Raw genomic sequence first — 15347 nt, 5'->3', positions numbered from 1 at the left:
TCTCAGTAGTGTGAAAGACCCCCTCAATGACGGCAGTGGAGAAGTACACAAAGAAATGTGTTTGAAAAAAAAACCAAACCTGAAGTATCAATGTGATCATACAACCGGTCTGCTTTATACCCAATAAAATGTCAATGATCTAAAATGTCCAGTAAAAACATTTGATGAATTTTGATAGTCTCATCCAACAACACACATTTTCAAGACAAGAGTTCCGTGACGTTTAAGATCACAAAATCCATGAAATTGACCTGAGTTTTGAACACCCACCCATGTCACCTTGGAAAAAAACCCCAACCCTCTAACAGATCCTTCTTCATTTTAGAGTCACTGCGTCAGCACAGATATGCAATACTGTGGTACATGACTGCATTTGTGCTGATCTAAACAAGTAGCCCTCACATGTGTCATTACTTCAAGGTGCCGGAGGCCTGAAGTGCTGACAGTGAGCAGTCGGATGAATCTTCACCTCGGGTGTTTTATTTTTTCCTTTGAAGAAATCCTTCGTCCTCTATCATTCTGCCCTCAGTAGTAATAGACTCCAAACACTGCCACCACACAGAACAAGCTGTCCTGTGGGGGAAAAAACCAAACAAAAAAATCCGTTCATTCACAAAATCTTTCATTCAGACGTTTGTTACATCTTCATCACATTTAAAATACCCACGTTCATAAAAACATCTTCGGCATAGTTGTCTGTGTCCGCATCCCAAAGACACCTGGCGGCCATTCTGCAAGAAAATGGACATTGAACCATTTGGTAAAAACAAAGAACTTAAAGTGGCAAAGTACTTCTTTTAAACCTTTGTACATTGTGATGAACTCAAATTGATGAATGCAAAACTTTGCCAAGTTAATTTGATTATAGAGCGAACTATCATGATCTAATGCTGGGCTTCAACTAACTTTATATTACAGCTGAAATATGGCCTGAACACTGAAACAGTTCAGATGGTGAGAAATCACAGCATTACAAAAAACATCAGAGGTTCCTGGATCGCCTTTTTCTAATTTCCTAATGCAATAGAAGCACTTTTGAAATGCTGTTGGTAACACTAATTACAGAACATACCTGCAATGTAAATTTGCTGTCAGAGAAATCACTTAAATTTATAATTCTGTTTCTGCTCTTTTGGCTTCTAATTAAGGCTGGGCACAGTTTAAACATTGCTGATATTCATCCAACTATGAGCTTTTTTTTCCACAAAATATTCAAGCATTAAGTGTCTGCTAAAGCACCTGTAATTGTATTATATTACACCTATAATGACAAATGAAGTATTCTATTGTATTCTATTCTATAAATGGCTGATAACATGGTTGTGGAATACAAAGAGAAAACGCATGGCGTCACTATCAAAAGGGTACAACTCTGAACTCCCATAGTCAGGGTTAGCTGAAGTGAAATGTACCATTATGGGCCTTCATTCATGTTTTATAATGGAATATTATGAAAGAAGGTCCATGATAATGACTGAAGATATTGAAAGGTATTCATTTAATATGCTTTACATTTCATACATATTATTATTATTATTATTATTATTATTATTATTATTATTATTATTATTATTATTACACTTACTTGACTCCCTGCCCCCGCTGTTCCCCTATAACCACTTGCACAACAAGTTTATACCGGTGAAACCCTGCACCTGTCAAAGAACAGAAACATTATGCATTGATGTGCCTCAGAAACTGTGGAGAAATTAGACGGGTACAAAACAAAGTGTCTAAAATGATGGATTATAATAACTAAACTTATAGGAGGAAAACATTAAACTGGCTATATGCTATTGAATAACAATGTCCTATTACATATTGTAATTTTTAGGGCACAAAGGTGCCCTGGATAAAACCTACTAGTTTTTTGTGTACAATGCTTTTCTCTGGAATGGTTTTCATATATTTCTAATGTGTATTCTAATTATATGCAGGAATCATATGAACGGACTGGAACAAATCAGGCCCGCCAGAGCAAAGAGGACAAAGCAAGCAGCAGCAACACAATTTGTAGCATCACTGAGTGACGGCCAAATGAAGCTTCAATGAAGATTCATGAACCACTTTCTATATTTTCTGACTCCACCAGGTGGCGCTCTTGGTTTGAAGATCGCTTCTGAAAGACTGCTAATGAAGTGTGTATTCAAACATTTGTTGAACAGACAGCGCCATCTAGTGGCTTCAGAAAATAAAGACAGTGGTTCATGAAGCTTTATTGAAGCTTCATTTGGTCCTGATTGTGACCATAAAATACATTTATTTTAAATTATTAGCTCAAAAGAAACAAGAAATGCAAGATCCAGTCATTTATTTGTATTTTTTGTGTTTGTCATTTTATGGAATCAAATATGTTCAGTTATCATGCATGTATGTACTGTCAACAACAACTGTGGAGACAGAAATCTAAGGAAGCTGTTCCAATGTTTTTGGGATCCAATTTATAAGATGTTCAGATTATTGTCATCCCACAACCAGCATTCTGTACTGTCACTATCTGTCACATAATGGAGCAGAATGTCAATTTACTGGGGAGCCATGTTCTTTTATCGATGTTTATCAAAACATTACAGGTGGACTGAATACTAAGTTACACTAGAAATAAACACAACTGATTGATCAAAACAGATCTTTATAGATCACTTCTGATCATTTGTTATTTACTATTTTATGCCATTATCCCAATCAACTTAATATAGTTTTTGAGCAGTCCGACTTTTCATAGATAGATAGATAGATAGATAGATAGATAGATAGATAGATAGATAGATAGATAGATAGATAGATAGATAGACTCACTCTTCACTTTGTCTTTGATGCAGTCTGCCAGTGATCGAGACAGACCGACTGCTTCCTCTTGGTCGTACTGCACACCTGACAGTCGCTCCCTCACAATTTCTCGAATACACTCCTTCACAATGGCCGGCTTAAACCTGGAAGATTTGGTGATTAACAGCAGCAACAAAACATAGTGAACTTCAACCACAAAAGGAACGGAGGTCACACAGCCCCCAGGGGTTCCAGAGATATAGCAATGCCTTGATGATTTGTGGTTTAATATATCAAATGTTTTTAATGTGTTTAATGAACAGTGATTTGTGAAAAAGTCCAAACTAAACATTCAGTGTGCCTAGAAGCCTGTGGTTCAAAGGAGGAAAGTGTTTTACAAAGTAGAAAAAGCACCCACCTCTGTGTGTGTGTGTGTGTGTGTGTGTATGTGTGTGTGTGTGTGTGTGTGTGTGTGTGTGTGTGTGTGTGTGTGTGTGTGTGTGTGTGTGTGTGTGTGTGTGTGTGTGTGTGTGTGTGTGTGTGTGTGTGTGTGTGTGTGTGTGTGTTTTCCCTTGTCACGTAAACAGACGGACTATTTTCCTCCTCTGGATACTGTTTTATCCCCTTTTGACACATCCCTTATCTTTCTGAGCGTGGATCTCTAAACATGAAGTACAAACACAATATCGTGAGAGGCATGTTTGGTCTATTATGAAGCAGTGAAGTGGTGATAGTATATTATCTTACGTTTCCTCTGCCCACGTCAGTTTACAACATTAACTATAGCTGTCGTCATGTAGCGTCGAGTGTCGCTAAGAGAAGGTGTATCTACGGGTCTGACCAGGACAGGAGACCCGCAAGAAGACAAACATCCACAACAACACGGATCAGGCAGCGAGCTAACAGACCGCCGTTAGCCACGAGCTAGCAGGTGAAGATGAGCTTCCGCAGTAAAAAGAGGCTACAAGTCTCCCATCGACTCACTTGTGCTGATGCTTAGGACGTATGAGGTAGGCATCCGACACCTCCATGAGCGTATTCTCACAGAACAAAAGCACGCATTTAAGAAAAGAAGCAAGAGTGGCAACAAGCTAGCGCCCGTATGGTTGTATCCGTTGCCATGGCGACGTCTTCACTGCACTTCCTGTTCCAAAGTAAGAGTGGGCTGCACTCCTTGCACAGTGAGTAATGACTGCTTTACAGAATGTTAATAGTTTTTACACATGTTTGTCCACCAAAATATAATAAATAATCATTTAATTTGTCCGTTGACTTTTGGTTTTAATCTTTTTTTAATGAGCATAGTTTATTTATAACGACAAAAAAAACATAAAAACACAAGATTTGAGCAATGAAAGTGAGAAGGCAGATGGTTTATTGGGAATATTTTCCTTATCAATAAAACACCAACACTGAAAAGTTAGAAAAGATACAGAATAATGTCACAGAAGACACTTTTAAGCGTTGTAAAAATAAGACTATGGATACCATATATTATTTGGACCTCACCTTTTAACTTTAAAATATCTCTATTCATTTCAGAGTTTTTTCTGTCAGGCCTATGGCTATGTTGTAATACTAATGAATCCTGGTTGTGGAATTACTGTCAGAGTATGATTTAGATGGCTCAATTGAGTTATTGGCATTATATTTATAACAATTTGTAGAGTTGCAAGGATGTTGCTCAAATTAAATATTTGTTCTGTTGTGCATTTTTTCCCCAGTGTAAGTGCATTTTTTTTCTTGTGTTGGTCATGCATGGTAAGAACATTTCTGCATAGCATCTTTTCAAAACATTTGTATGGCCCACATTAATTGTAAAAGAAAAGACAGCGTCATTTTCTGCCAACTTTTATCATAGATTTTCAGCGTGGAGTCTGACTTTAAAGACATAATTTACAAAAAAATGTATGCATCTTGTCAGGAAAGGTTGACTAGTCAGCCCATGGATCCTCACTGGCCCTTGGAGCCTCTTCAGCCTATGAGTCGAGGTCGGGGAGGGGAGTTCTATAAGGATCAGCAAAGGTCAGGGTGTGGATCAGGGGAAGGAGGCCGTGCGAATTGGAAGGGGAGGAGAGCTCAGAGAGTGAGACCAGTGGGCTGGACAGGGGGACAGAGTGTGCAGGTGGAATGTCGAGGCAGACAGATGGAGGTGAAGAGTAGAGAGCCAGGAGTGAGAGGAAGAGAGCAGAAAAACTAAAAAGGAGAGGACGTACGTACACAGGATGTTGAAATCGATAGTAAGATACATCAGAACACGAACATCGTAGATGCGCACGTGCACGCACAACACACCTAGGAATGGAAAGTTATAAGAGGAACTTGGATGCAGCTGGTAACAGTTACGGAAAGAGAAACTTGGGCTAGAAGATGGAGGAAGAAGAGCAACCAGATGGAGGATGAACAGGAGGAGTTGATGTTTATTTCTGATGTTTTATTCATATATGTAACCCAATGATGTTGTGATGTTATGAATGCATTAAATGTCTGTACTAATTGTATTATAAAAGGCCAAACATTGGAGGAAAAAGGTGACCAATCAGGCGGGAGCAAGTATAAAGGTAGCTGCAAACAGCTATTTTATGGGGGTTTACGTCGAGCCCATATTTTAGATAGTCAGGAAACAGTCTCAGTTCAGAGTAGAATAGAAGCTTTTTTTCTGGCAACTTTAAACTTAAACTTGAGGAATCAAGTTAGGAGTTTGCGTTTTAACCAGAAGTCCCCTCAACACCCAGCTTAAGCAGTCATTCAGTTGATTTTCCCCCGACTGTCGACCCCCAGTGGGGGTTGGATGACCTTACCCCTGAGACGGAGAGCCGGTTCCCTGGTGTAAACCAGGTTGATTATTTTCAGGTTGACAATCTTTAATGTGTCTTGAACAGGGGTGTCAAACTCATCTTCACCAAGGGTCACATCAGCATAATAGCTGCCCTCAAGGGCCAAATGTAACTGTAAGACAACATAAATGTAACTAAATGGACACAAATATAATGTAAAATAAATGTAACTACTAATTTTGAATAACTCCGACTTTATTACTTATTCATATCACAAATATTACATATGCATTGGCACAGATATAAATAATATATTTGTTAGTTGCTCTGTTAAGTCTAACTTTGACATACTGTGTTCTGATTGGTGTGAAAATGTGGATTTATATTGTCTCTTTGACAACTGACATGCCTCAGAACATGAAATACAAACCGTTTTTTCTACTTGAAGCACAAACATGTTTTCTCCTTCCCATCATTTATGACACATCCTTTCATCTGCATCCTTTTTGGTCTGGACAATGCATATAAATCAACAATCAAATACAAATTGTACACAAATTGTAAATGTGCCAGATTGTAGCTTGCCACCTTTTCTTACATGGGGTTGTCAGCCATCAGGTGGAACACGGGTCGGTGTGGGGAACATCTTAGTCTGGATATGCACAAGTGTACAACTACTTCTCTGTCAACAAAGGCACATGTAATTACTGTATTTTATACAATGTTCGAACCTGCGCTTACATGTTCCCAATAGACTTGCACCCCAAGGCTTGTGCTCGTTCACTGTGCGTCTTTTAGGAACAATACAGTATTTTTTTTTAAGACAATCAGACCAGCCACATTTGGCCCATGGGCCTTGAGTTCTATAGTGGTTTGTTAATGTGTCATAATCAATAATGATTGAACATGTGACATTATCATCTGTAGAGTGTTTTTGCTCTGTCTACATAATGTTGGGTGGGTGTGTCCTTGTCCCTTTAAAGTTACCATAAACCATGTATGGTCAGTCTAAACCAGTGTTTTTCAACCTTTTTTGAGCCAAGACACACTTTTTTCTTTGGAAAAATCTCGAGGCACACCACCAACCGAAAATGTTAAAATGTTAAACTCTGTAGCCTCTATTAACAATATAAAGTCATTCTCATCAATGCTTTATCAACAGGAATCAAATAAATACAGAAAAAAGTATTTCCCAATTTCTTTATTTTATTTTGACTCACTCAGTGTGAAACCTGGACCTGATGGATGAACACAGAGCTGATATCCTGGTTCACATTCTTCCTTTTCAAAAACTTCTCCATCACTGTCACTGGCACAGTACTTTGATACAAGATGGGAGCAGCCAGGAGGTGGAGATTAACCACACTGACATCTGTTGAGTTTCATTTCACCGGCAACGTTCTGTCCTGCCATCTAGTGGTGAAGAGTATAAATGACCCACCAATGCCTATTCCAAACCGAGACAAAAGAAAATAAACTCTTTTTTTTTCCACACCTGAAAAAGCTCAGTTGGTTAGCGCATTGTGCTAATAACCCCAAGGTCTTGGGTTCGATCCCCGTTACTGGCCACACAGTTTTTTGCCCCAAATAGAGAAATACACTTCTTTTTTTATCGCTTTCACCTGCTTTCGTACCACGTTCTTACGTAATGACGAAGGTGTGAAACCCAATTTTTTTACTCAAACTAGTTCAGAAGAAGTCGGGTTTTTGATGGAACAGCACACCTGACTATATCTCGCGGCACAGTGGTTGAAAAACACTGATCTAGTCTTTATCTAGTTTTGGTTAAGTATAAAGAAAGCAGTGCTTTTTAGCTGCACGTATCGCTTATTGAAGCGAATTTCTCTATTTGGGGCAAAAAACTGTGCGGCCCGTAATGGGGATCGAACCCACTACCTTGTGGTTATTAACACAACGCTCTAACCAACTGAGCTAAAAATTAATCTTTGTTTTGGAATAGGCATTGGTGGGTTGTTTATATTACGAGTTGTAGTTAATTATTTCGTCTAGTTTGGTTTGGTTTGTTAAATATTGGTGTGCAACCATGAGTGAGAAATGTGTTGTGTGGAGTGTCATCCTGTTATGAAGTTCCGGTTACGAGTGTTCATGTCAAAATAAAAGCCTCTGGTGTTCAGCTGGCAGAATAGAATTTCGATTCAGAGCAATTCTTCCGCGATGCTCGCCACAGTATTCATACACGATTACTCTGCACACTGCTCTCACAGCTGACAGCGGCAGTGAGAGTAAATGTTTTTTTAGAAAAATTATTGAAATTGGATAATTTCCCAGGCACACCTGATTATATCTCAAGCACAGTGGTTGAAAAACACTGGTTTAAAGTCATGTTTGCTGACCTGAAGAAAACATGTGTCAGTGATAAATGAACGTACCAAAACATACTTTGTCAACAGTGAGCGATGAGCTTTTGTTTTCAGTTTCATTTATTGAAAAACATAAGATGGGCTGAGCAGCTGTTTGGCTGGTATGACGTATGCAGCTCCATTAGATGGCAGCACTGCATGGGGAGGCGAGATTTAAGTTTCTATTTCTATCAGTAGTGTACGGAGCCCCTCTGGTGACATTGGTGAAAAAAATATTATTGCTTAATAACGCGTGGCCACGCGTTATTAAGGCGTGGGAACGAGATAAATAAGTCGTGGCCACGCGTTATTAAGGCGTGGGAACGAGATAAATAAGTCGTGGCCACGCGTTATTAAGGCGTGGGAACGAGATAAATAAGTCGTGGCCACGCGTTATTAAACTGCCGTCAAGTGAGCCGGCACTCAATTTTAACTGCGCTTTTATTAACGCCTTTACGGTAAAACACAGGTCAGCGTATGGCCGCAGTGCTGACAGAAAGACAGATGGTCTGATTTCAAAATGCAATAAAACGGAATCCTTCATAGGTTTACACCCAATTTCACTTCAGTGCAATACTAGGCATACTCCTTTGTTACTACAAGAAATATGAAAGAATATTACTGTATAAATTTGGAGAAAAGTACTCTTAAACTTGGATGTGTTGATTGACAATGATGGTCTCGTCTCTTTTCAAATTGCAATAAAATGGAATCCTTCATAGGTTTATGCCTGATTCCACTTCAAGGCAATACTAGACATACTTGTTTGTTACTGCAAGCAATATCGAAGAATATTACTGTAGGGATTTGGAGTAAAGTACTCTTAAACTTGGAGCAAATTAACGAAAATAATGATTTATCACACCTGTTTTATAATTCCAATAAAAAAAGATTCTTCATAGGTTTATGCCTGATTTCACTTCAGTGCAATACTTGATATAGTCCTTTACCAGTACCAGTAACATCAAATAATATTACTGTATACATTTGGAGAAAAGTAATGTTAAACTTGGATCTGTTGGTCGAAAATAATGGTCTTGCCTTCATTAATTTGCTCCAAGTTTAAAAGTACTTTTCTCCAAATTCCTACAGTGATGTTCGTTGATGCTGCTTGTAGTAGTAAAGGAGTATGTCTAGTACTGCCTGAAGTGGAATCAGGCATAAACCTATTAAGGATTCCATTTTATTGCAATTTGAAAATAGATGAGACAATCATTTTCGATCAACACATCCAAGTTTAAGAGTACTTTTCTCCAAATTTATACAGTAATATTCTTTCATATTTCTTGTAGTAACAAAGGAGTATGCCTAGTATTGCACTGAAGTGAAATTGGGTGTAAACCGTTAAAATTGGCTCACTTGACGGGAGTTTAATAACGCGTGGCCACGCCTTATTTATCTCGTTCCCACACCTTAATAACGCGCGTTATTAAGGTGTGGGAACGAGATAAATAAGGCGTGGCCACGCGTTATTAAACAATAATATTTTTTTCACCAATGTCACCAGAGGAGACACTCCGTAGTAGTGCTTTGCTTTCTGCAAAAATGAAACTGGAAGAAGTGAACACAGCCCCATTTAAGAATACACCATTCAAGTCATTTTCAGTGCGTGTCACGCGGAAATGAAAGCAACCTCCCACTCTTCCTACAAAAACAATACGCCCTGTTTTCTTTGAGTGATTACAAACACTGTGGCCCTCCTGACAAATAGACAATGTTCACTGTCAAAACCGAAACCTAGACACAGTTTACTGTATACAGCAGCAAGAAACGAAACTGAGAAAATTAGATATGAGTTTCGTTTCTTTCCTCAGAGTCCTGTTGACCGGTTTGACTGCAGTGGTCAGATATAAAAGGCGCTTGTGTTCACTGGTTCCTGCACAGACAGGATGGAGCAGTCGGGTCTGGACCTGGGGACCTGGACCACAATCTTCCAGAATGAAGCTAGTGGTCTCCTAAGAGGACACGACTGGCGCCTGGAGTTTGATTACTCTCTTGAAACTTTAAACTCCTGTGATTGGAAGGACTACATCAGGAACACAAGTGCAAGGTCTGTGTTAATGGATGTTTATCGTCAATTATGTCTGAGCAGATTATCTCTGGCATTAAAAAAAAAAAAAATACAATATAACTAAAACGTGTTTTTTTTTTAACCTGTATTACATAAAATATATACGTATGTAAAGTCCAGGTATTTATTACGGTTCAGTCTTCCATCAGGTTGGAGAGCTCACACACAGGGCTTTTCTCAGCACATTTCCTATGAACGTCCCGATCTTTGAATTTTGTAAAGTTAAATTATAAACATTAGTACCTACTTCAAATAATCTCTGTGTCTTATGTAATTCAGTTGAATCTCTTAGTTATGTGATGATGCAAATTTCTATTTATGCAACACTGTCATTTGTCAATTTAAATGATTATTCGTAACGTTAATGTTAAAATCGCAGTATGTAAAATTAATAAGCATTGTGAACTGAATGTGAAAGGAATTGAATGTGGAGAACCGTCATGGGAGGTGATGTGTGTGTGTGTGTGTGGGGGGGGGGGGGGGGGGGGGGGGTGGGGGTGTGTGTGTGCGAGCGCGTGCGTGCGCGTGCGTGCGTGTTATACACAAAAATGTATCTTCTGTATAGAAAGTCCAAATACAACAATTAAATAACTTCTCTTTCATGTTCTCACTGGGCAGATAAGTCATCAAATACAGTATATGCCATTCTACATAACAGTTCAATATATATATATATATATATATATATATATAATTATTGGTTAATTTAATATATAAAAAATTAAATTAGATTAACCAATTAAATAGTATTCTCAGAAATTAATTAGCTCAAGAAACATTTTGTGTTCAAATAAAAGCACTTTTATTCTGATGTCTTGTCCCCTTGTTAGTGAGCCACATGTCACACAAGACAAAGTACTGAAGTAATCACTTTTATAAAGATATTGCATTGCAATAATGTCTGCTTCACCAGTAGCCAAGACTCCCCACAGGGGTTGATTTGTGGTGTTCATGTTCAAACATTTCCAAAATGGACACACTGTATCTCTCTTCATGTCAAGCTTGTCTTGTGTGTGCTTAGGCAGCCTCTTTTTCATCCCTTTTGAAAGGTTTCGATGCAGCGGCTGTGGAAGAGGCTGGCCGTCCAACCAGGTGAAGGTTGTTTTCCACATGCGCTTGACTGGGACCATGGGCGTGGTCAAGATCAGGCCCTACCGCCAGAACTGCAAGGTCTGCACTGAGGCCCCGATGGGGAACCCAAGCATCGAGGACGACAACATCAAGGTCCTGATGGAAAACCTGGTGAAGAAAATACGAATCAAATGTTACCATGAAAAGTTAGACGATGGCCGTCGTTATTTTAAGACGTACGACGTCGAAAGTCCCCATGAGCCGAGCCACTGTGAGGCTTGTCTGAGGGGCATCTGTAACCAGTGAGCAGAGTTTTCTCTCCACTTCTGTGATGCTGCATGATATTGCTTTTCAGTTCATTAAAAAAAAACAAAAAAAACCTTGTAGTTCCTACAAAGTTTGATATTTAAGCTGTCAGTCTGATTTGGTGATGCATTTATATGATTTATCTGTCATGAAACTTTAATCATGCATGTGGATTTTGCTTTTCAAATGATGTTTAATCTTGAAAGTGTGGAAATGGTGACAATAAAGTATTTTATTCTACTGTTATTGATTGTATAAAGTTTGATGTTTCCATTTGGAAAAGGAATGTGGATCTCCCTATCAAGAGTTGTGTCATTCATACTAGCGGAAGTCATAAAGTCACAGAAGGAAAACTACACATTTTATTGATCCTTGCATATTTTGTCTTTCGGCACTTAAAATTATACAGATATGTTGACATAAAATGGAATTTTTTTTATCCAGAACATTACCAGGTAGGGTTGGTTTCAGGAAGATGGCATTCACATTTCACTTAGACTAAAGAACAGGCAGGGAAAATGAAGTCAGAAATCTGAAGAAAAAAAGATATTGTACATATAGTTATCCTTATTTTATGAAGTAATTCTGACTAGTGGTAGGGGACAATAAGTAAACATTAATTAAAAAAAAAATTTAATTTCATAGGAGTATGAACAAAGTTATGTAACTCTATAAGTGTGATAAGTGGTATTGTGTGTACATAAATGCAAAATATTAAAATGACTAAAAGTTGGTGTCCCTGATGAATGACAGGCTGCAACAACTCACCTGACTGAGGATAGATTCATGTGAAATTTAAAGACAATATTGGCTCAGAATGATGCTGAATTGGACTTTTTGTTTGCTTCATGGGAAATGCAAAACTTGCACAAATCCCTGGGAAAATTGTGGCCAAACTAACGTGGAGTTCCCCTACATGTTGCACGACGCTCTGGGTCAGCTCATCTCACAAGAAGCCTCAGTCAGAGTGCAAGGAGGACTCATCACACAACGCAGTCAAGACAAGGATGAGAGTTCCCTAAAATACACATTTAAGGATGAAACATCCTCAAACAGAACCAGAACACAGATTGAAAAACAAAAGAATAAGTGATCAACACTGCACCAAGTGTATTTGGAAAACTCAAACGCGTTAGGTGAAAAGCACAAATGAACTTTTACTGCACAGTTTTTAGAACTTTTATGCATGAGAAGGAACAATTTAACAATAAAGTGATGCATCATGATGAATATTTGGTTTGCAGGTGCTTTAGTGAGAGAATCACTCTTAACTTCTGATATATGAAACCTCATTGGAACTTGATGGAAGAAAAAAAAAAATATATATATATATATATATGTGTGTGTTTGTATGGAATACACCAAAGAACACGTATTCCCACATGCAAGATTTGCCTTCAACCGACAGGTGCAACACTGACGCCACCGTGGTCATTGTCCACCACCTGTAAGTCACACACTGTGGTGTTCTGTAACAACTGTGGTTCGTCGTGGCTTTGCATGAAAACAGCCACAGTGAAAGCGGCTGCCGTTCCTGAGATCCCCCGCCATCCCGCATGATTTGCCAGGGGTTTGTCCGCGTCACGGGATGGTTTAAAGTTGGCAATATGTATATCTGCTGCACAAAGGCCGAGTTTAGTTTTACAAGAGCTCGTCTCTCAGGTAAGTATTGAGCACCGATGCTGACCTGAACTGGTTGTAACTCCAGAAAACTACCGGTGCTTTTCTTAATACAATAATATCTACGCCTTTTCATTTCCATCCACAGATACAAGAACCCAAGAAAATATTTCTGTTGGAGAACTGCTGAAGAAGAATAACTTTATTTTGAACGCCATGACGTCCGTGGAAATGTCCCAGAAGGTATCGTAAATTATTTCATGCAAAAACGTTTCTGTTACCGCAGTTGTAATAAATAAATGGATTGCCAGTTAATAATCTCTATAATGTTTTCCGTCAGTTTGAACAGTTGCTTTGTGTTTTGTCAATAGGGACTCCTTCCATCGGTCTTCTTCACCCTGCTCATGTTCACTTTTGTTATGCCAGGTAAGCTTTTGTTGTGAAGGAAAATCCCTAAAAGACCAGTATTTGTAACTCGAGACAAGAGACAGACATCAAATGAATAATGTGTGTTTACTAGGGTTTCTTTTAATATAGAAAATAAATAAATTCATAGTCAGTGTTCGCTCGCACAATTCCTACAACTGTGTCCTCCCATCAGCTCGGTTGAGTATCATCAATGTGAACTGCTCTGAACCGAAGCAACCCGTCCTGCTCAAGGCGCTGACTCCTCTCTTCAACATGAGCGCCATTCGGCCTGTCGTGAACTCAAACACCTGCACCAACATCAGCATCATCTTCACTTTGTACGGGATACTCGGAGTGGTACGTTCGGCTTTTATTATACACTGACGAGGCAAATGCTTTGCAGTGATTGTGTGTTATAAAAAGATGACCTTAACCTAGTTTCAAGTATATTTTTGCCATTATCAATTTAGTTTCTCTGGTTTATGGGGGAAGTATCAGATCAAACTTTTAATGACATAATTAGGTTTTCTTTTGTTTTGTTTTTTGTTTTGTTTTTGTTTCATTAGTTGTCTGACAGTTGAACAAAGACGAGCTTTTACTTTAAGGCAAAGAGCATGAAAACATTAAAGCAATGAGATACTTTGACTCAGAGAATTACACATACATGTATATTTCTGTCATTTAAGGATGAAAAAGCGCAACTCCTGAACACCTACATTTGGTTAAGTTATGTAAGTAACACAGACATCCAGATCTTTTACCTCGATTGTAAGATTATATAAAAGATTATATTAAATGTTATTTAATTACATTCCAGCTCTGTATGCTGACATGTTTTGTTTTTTTGTATATTTGTTCCAGTGGTGGACAAATGAGTTTGTCAGTTGGGATGCAGAACAATGTGGCAGTTCAAAGATTTCTCTACCCAGAGAGAAATTTTGGGTTCCAGATATTGTAATCAATGAATTGTGAGTTGCCAAACCTGTACTTTAAATTCTAAGAAAGAAAAAAAAAGAAACCATCATTTAACTTTCTGTGCTTTGATGTATGAAATATGATCATTTAACTCATATTTGTCAGAATACTTAACAACCTGCACAATTTTAAATTATTATTATTTTTTTTATTATGCAGCTAAAACAGCTTGTTACTGAAGTTCTGAAATTTTGCCATGAAAGAATATTTATTTTCATGGGACTATTTCCAGCCACCTGAGCACATTTGCGTTGAGTGATTGCATACCATGTCAGGCTTAATGGTACTTATAATATCTCAATAACTGGTCACTACATGATCCATACAATTTATTGAGAAATATGTCAACGCAGAAATTCCAACAGACTCTTCGGTGTTATTACTTTGTATAAAAGTGCAATTTCCCGATCTTTATGCTTTGTTTTGCAGTATGAATGAAAACACAGCCCCATCCATCCCATACGTGTACCTCTACAATGATGGCCGGGTGCATGACGCTCACCCTGTAAAAATCGTCAGCTCCTGTAACCTGGATATCTATACCTTCCCCTTCGACATTCAAAACTGCACTTTGACTTTCAACTCCTACACCCACTTTGGTATAGAAACATCATTAAATATCAATATTTCAACTCATGACAATGGTTCTTTGGGGATTTTTCTTGAGCTTAACTTGTAGTTTTCTCCCTGCAGCAAGCGACATAAAGGTTTTCCTCGGGAAAACTGTGACAGAAATCACTGAGCGCTCCAAGCGTGTGATGACCACGCTGGGGGAATGGGAGCTGCTGGAAATCACTGCTCATGACAACAATTTGACTGACAATATATTTATTGACACCCTGGCATTTCATGTGAGTTGTACACCTCAGTAACTGAAACCGATCGGACTTATAGATTTATAGAATTTATGTCACAAATATTTCAAGATCAATTTTTTTTTAATTTGTCTTTTTGTGTTGGTCACAGATCAGACTGAAGCGTCGTGCGACT

At 38.4% G+C, this 15347-nt stretch overlaps 2 protein-coding genes across 2 annotated transcripts; one reads left to right on the top strand and one right to left on the bottom strand.

The window, feature by feature from the left end:
* Positions 1–360: 360 nt before the first annotated feature.
* dynlt2b (dynein light chain Tctex-type 2B) lies at positions 361–3800 on the bottom strand (the record flags this gene model as incomplete). Its single annotated transcript, XM_080506536.1, has 5 exons — positions 361–573; positions 668–731; positions 1586–1655; positions 2800–2933; positions 3754–3800. 5 exons carry the CDS (start codon positions 3798–3800, stop codon positions 526–528), a joined length of 363 nt encoding a protein of 120 aa, XP_080362662.1. The 3' UTR covers positions 361–525.
* A 5973-nt stretch (positions 3801–9773) lies between these two features.
* On the top strand, positions 9774–11600 carry LOC308137740 (receptor-transporting protein 3-like). The gene is made up of 2 exons (XM_080506547.1): positions 9774–9956; positions 11027–11600. Exons 1-2 carry the CDS (start codon positions 9796–9798, stop codon positions 11352–11354), a joined length of 489 nt encoding a protein of 162 aa, XP_080362673.1. The 5' UTR covers positions 9774–9795; the 3' UTR covers positions 11355–11600.
* Positions 11601–15347: the final 3747 nt, after the last annotated feature.

This window comes from Blennius ocellaris (assembly GCF_963422515.1).
Source record: "Blennius ocellaris genome assembly, chromosome: 12".
NCBI classification, from domain to species: Eukaryota; Metazoa; Chordata; class Actinopteri; order Blenniiformes; family Blenniidae; genus Blennius; species Blennius ocellaris.
This window is presented reverse-complemented; position numbering and strand designations above follow the sequence as displayed.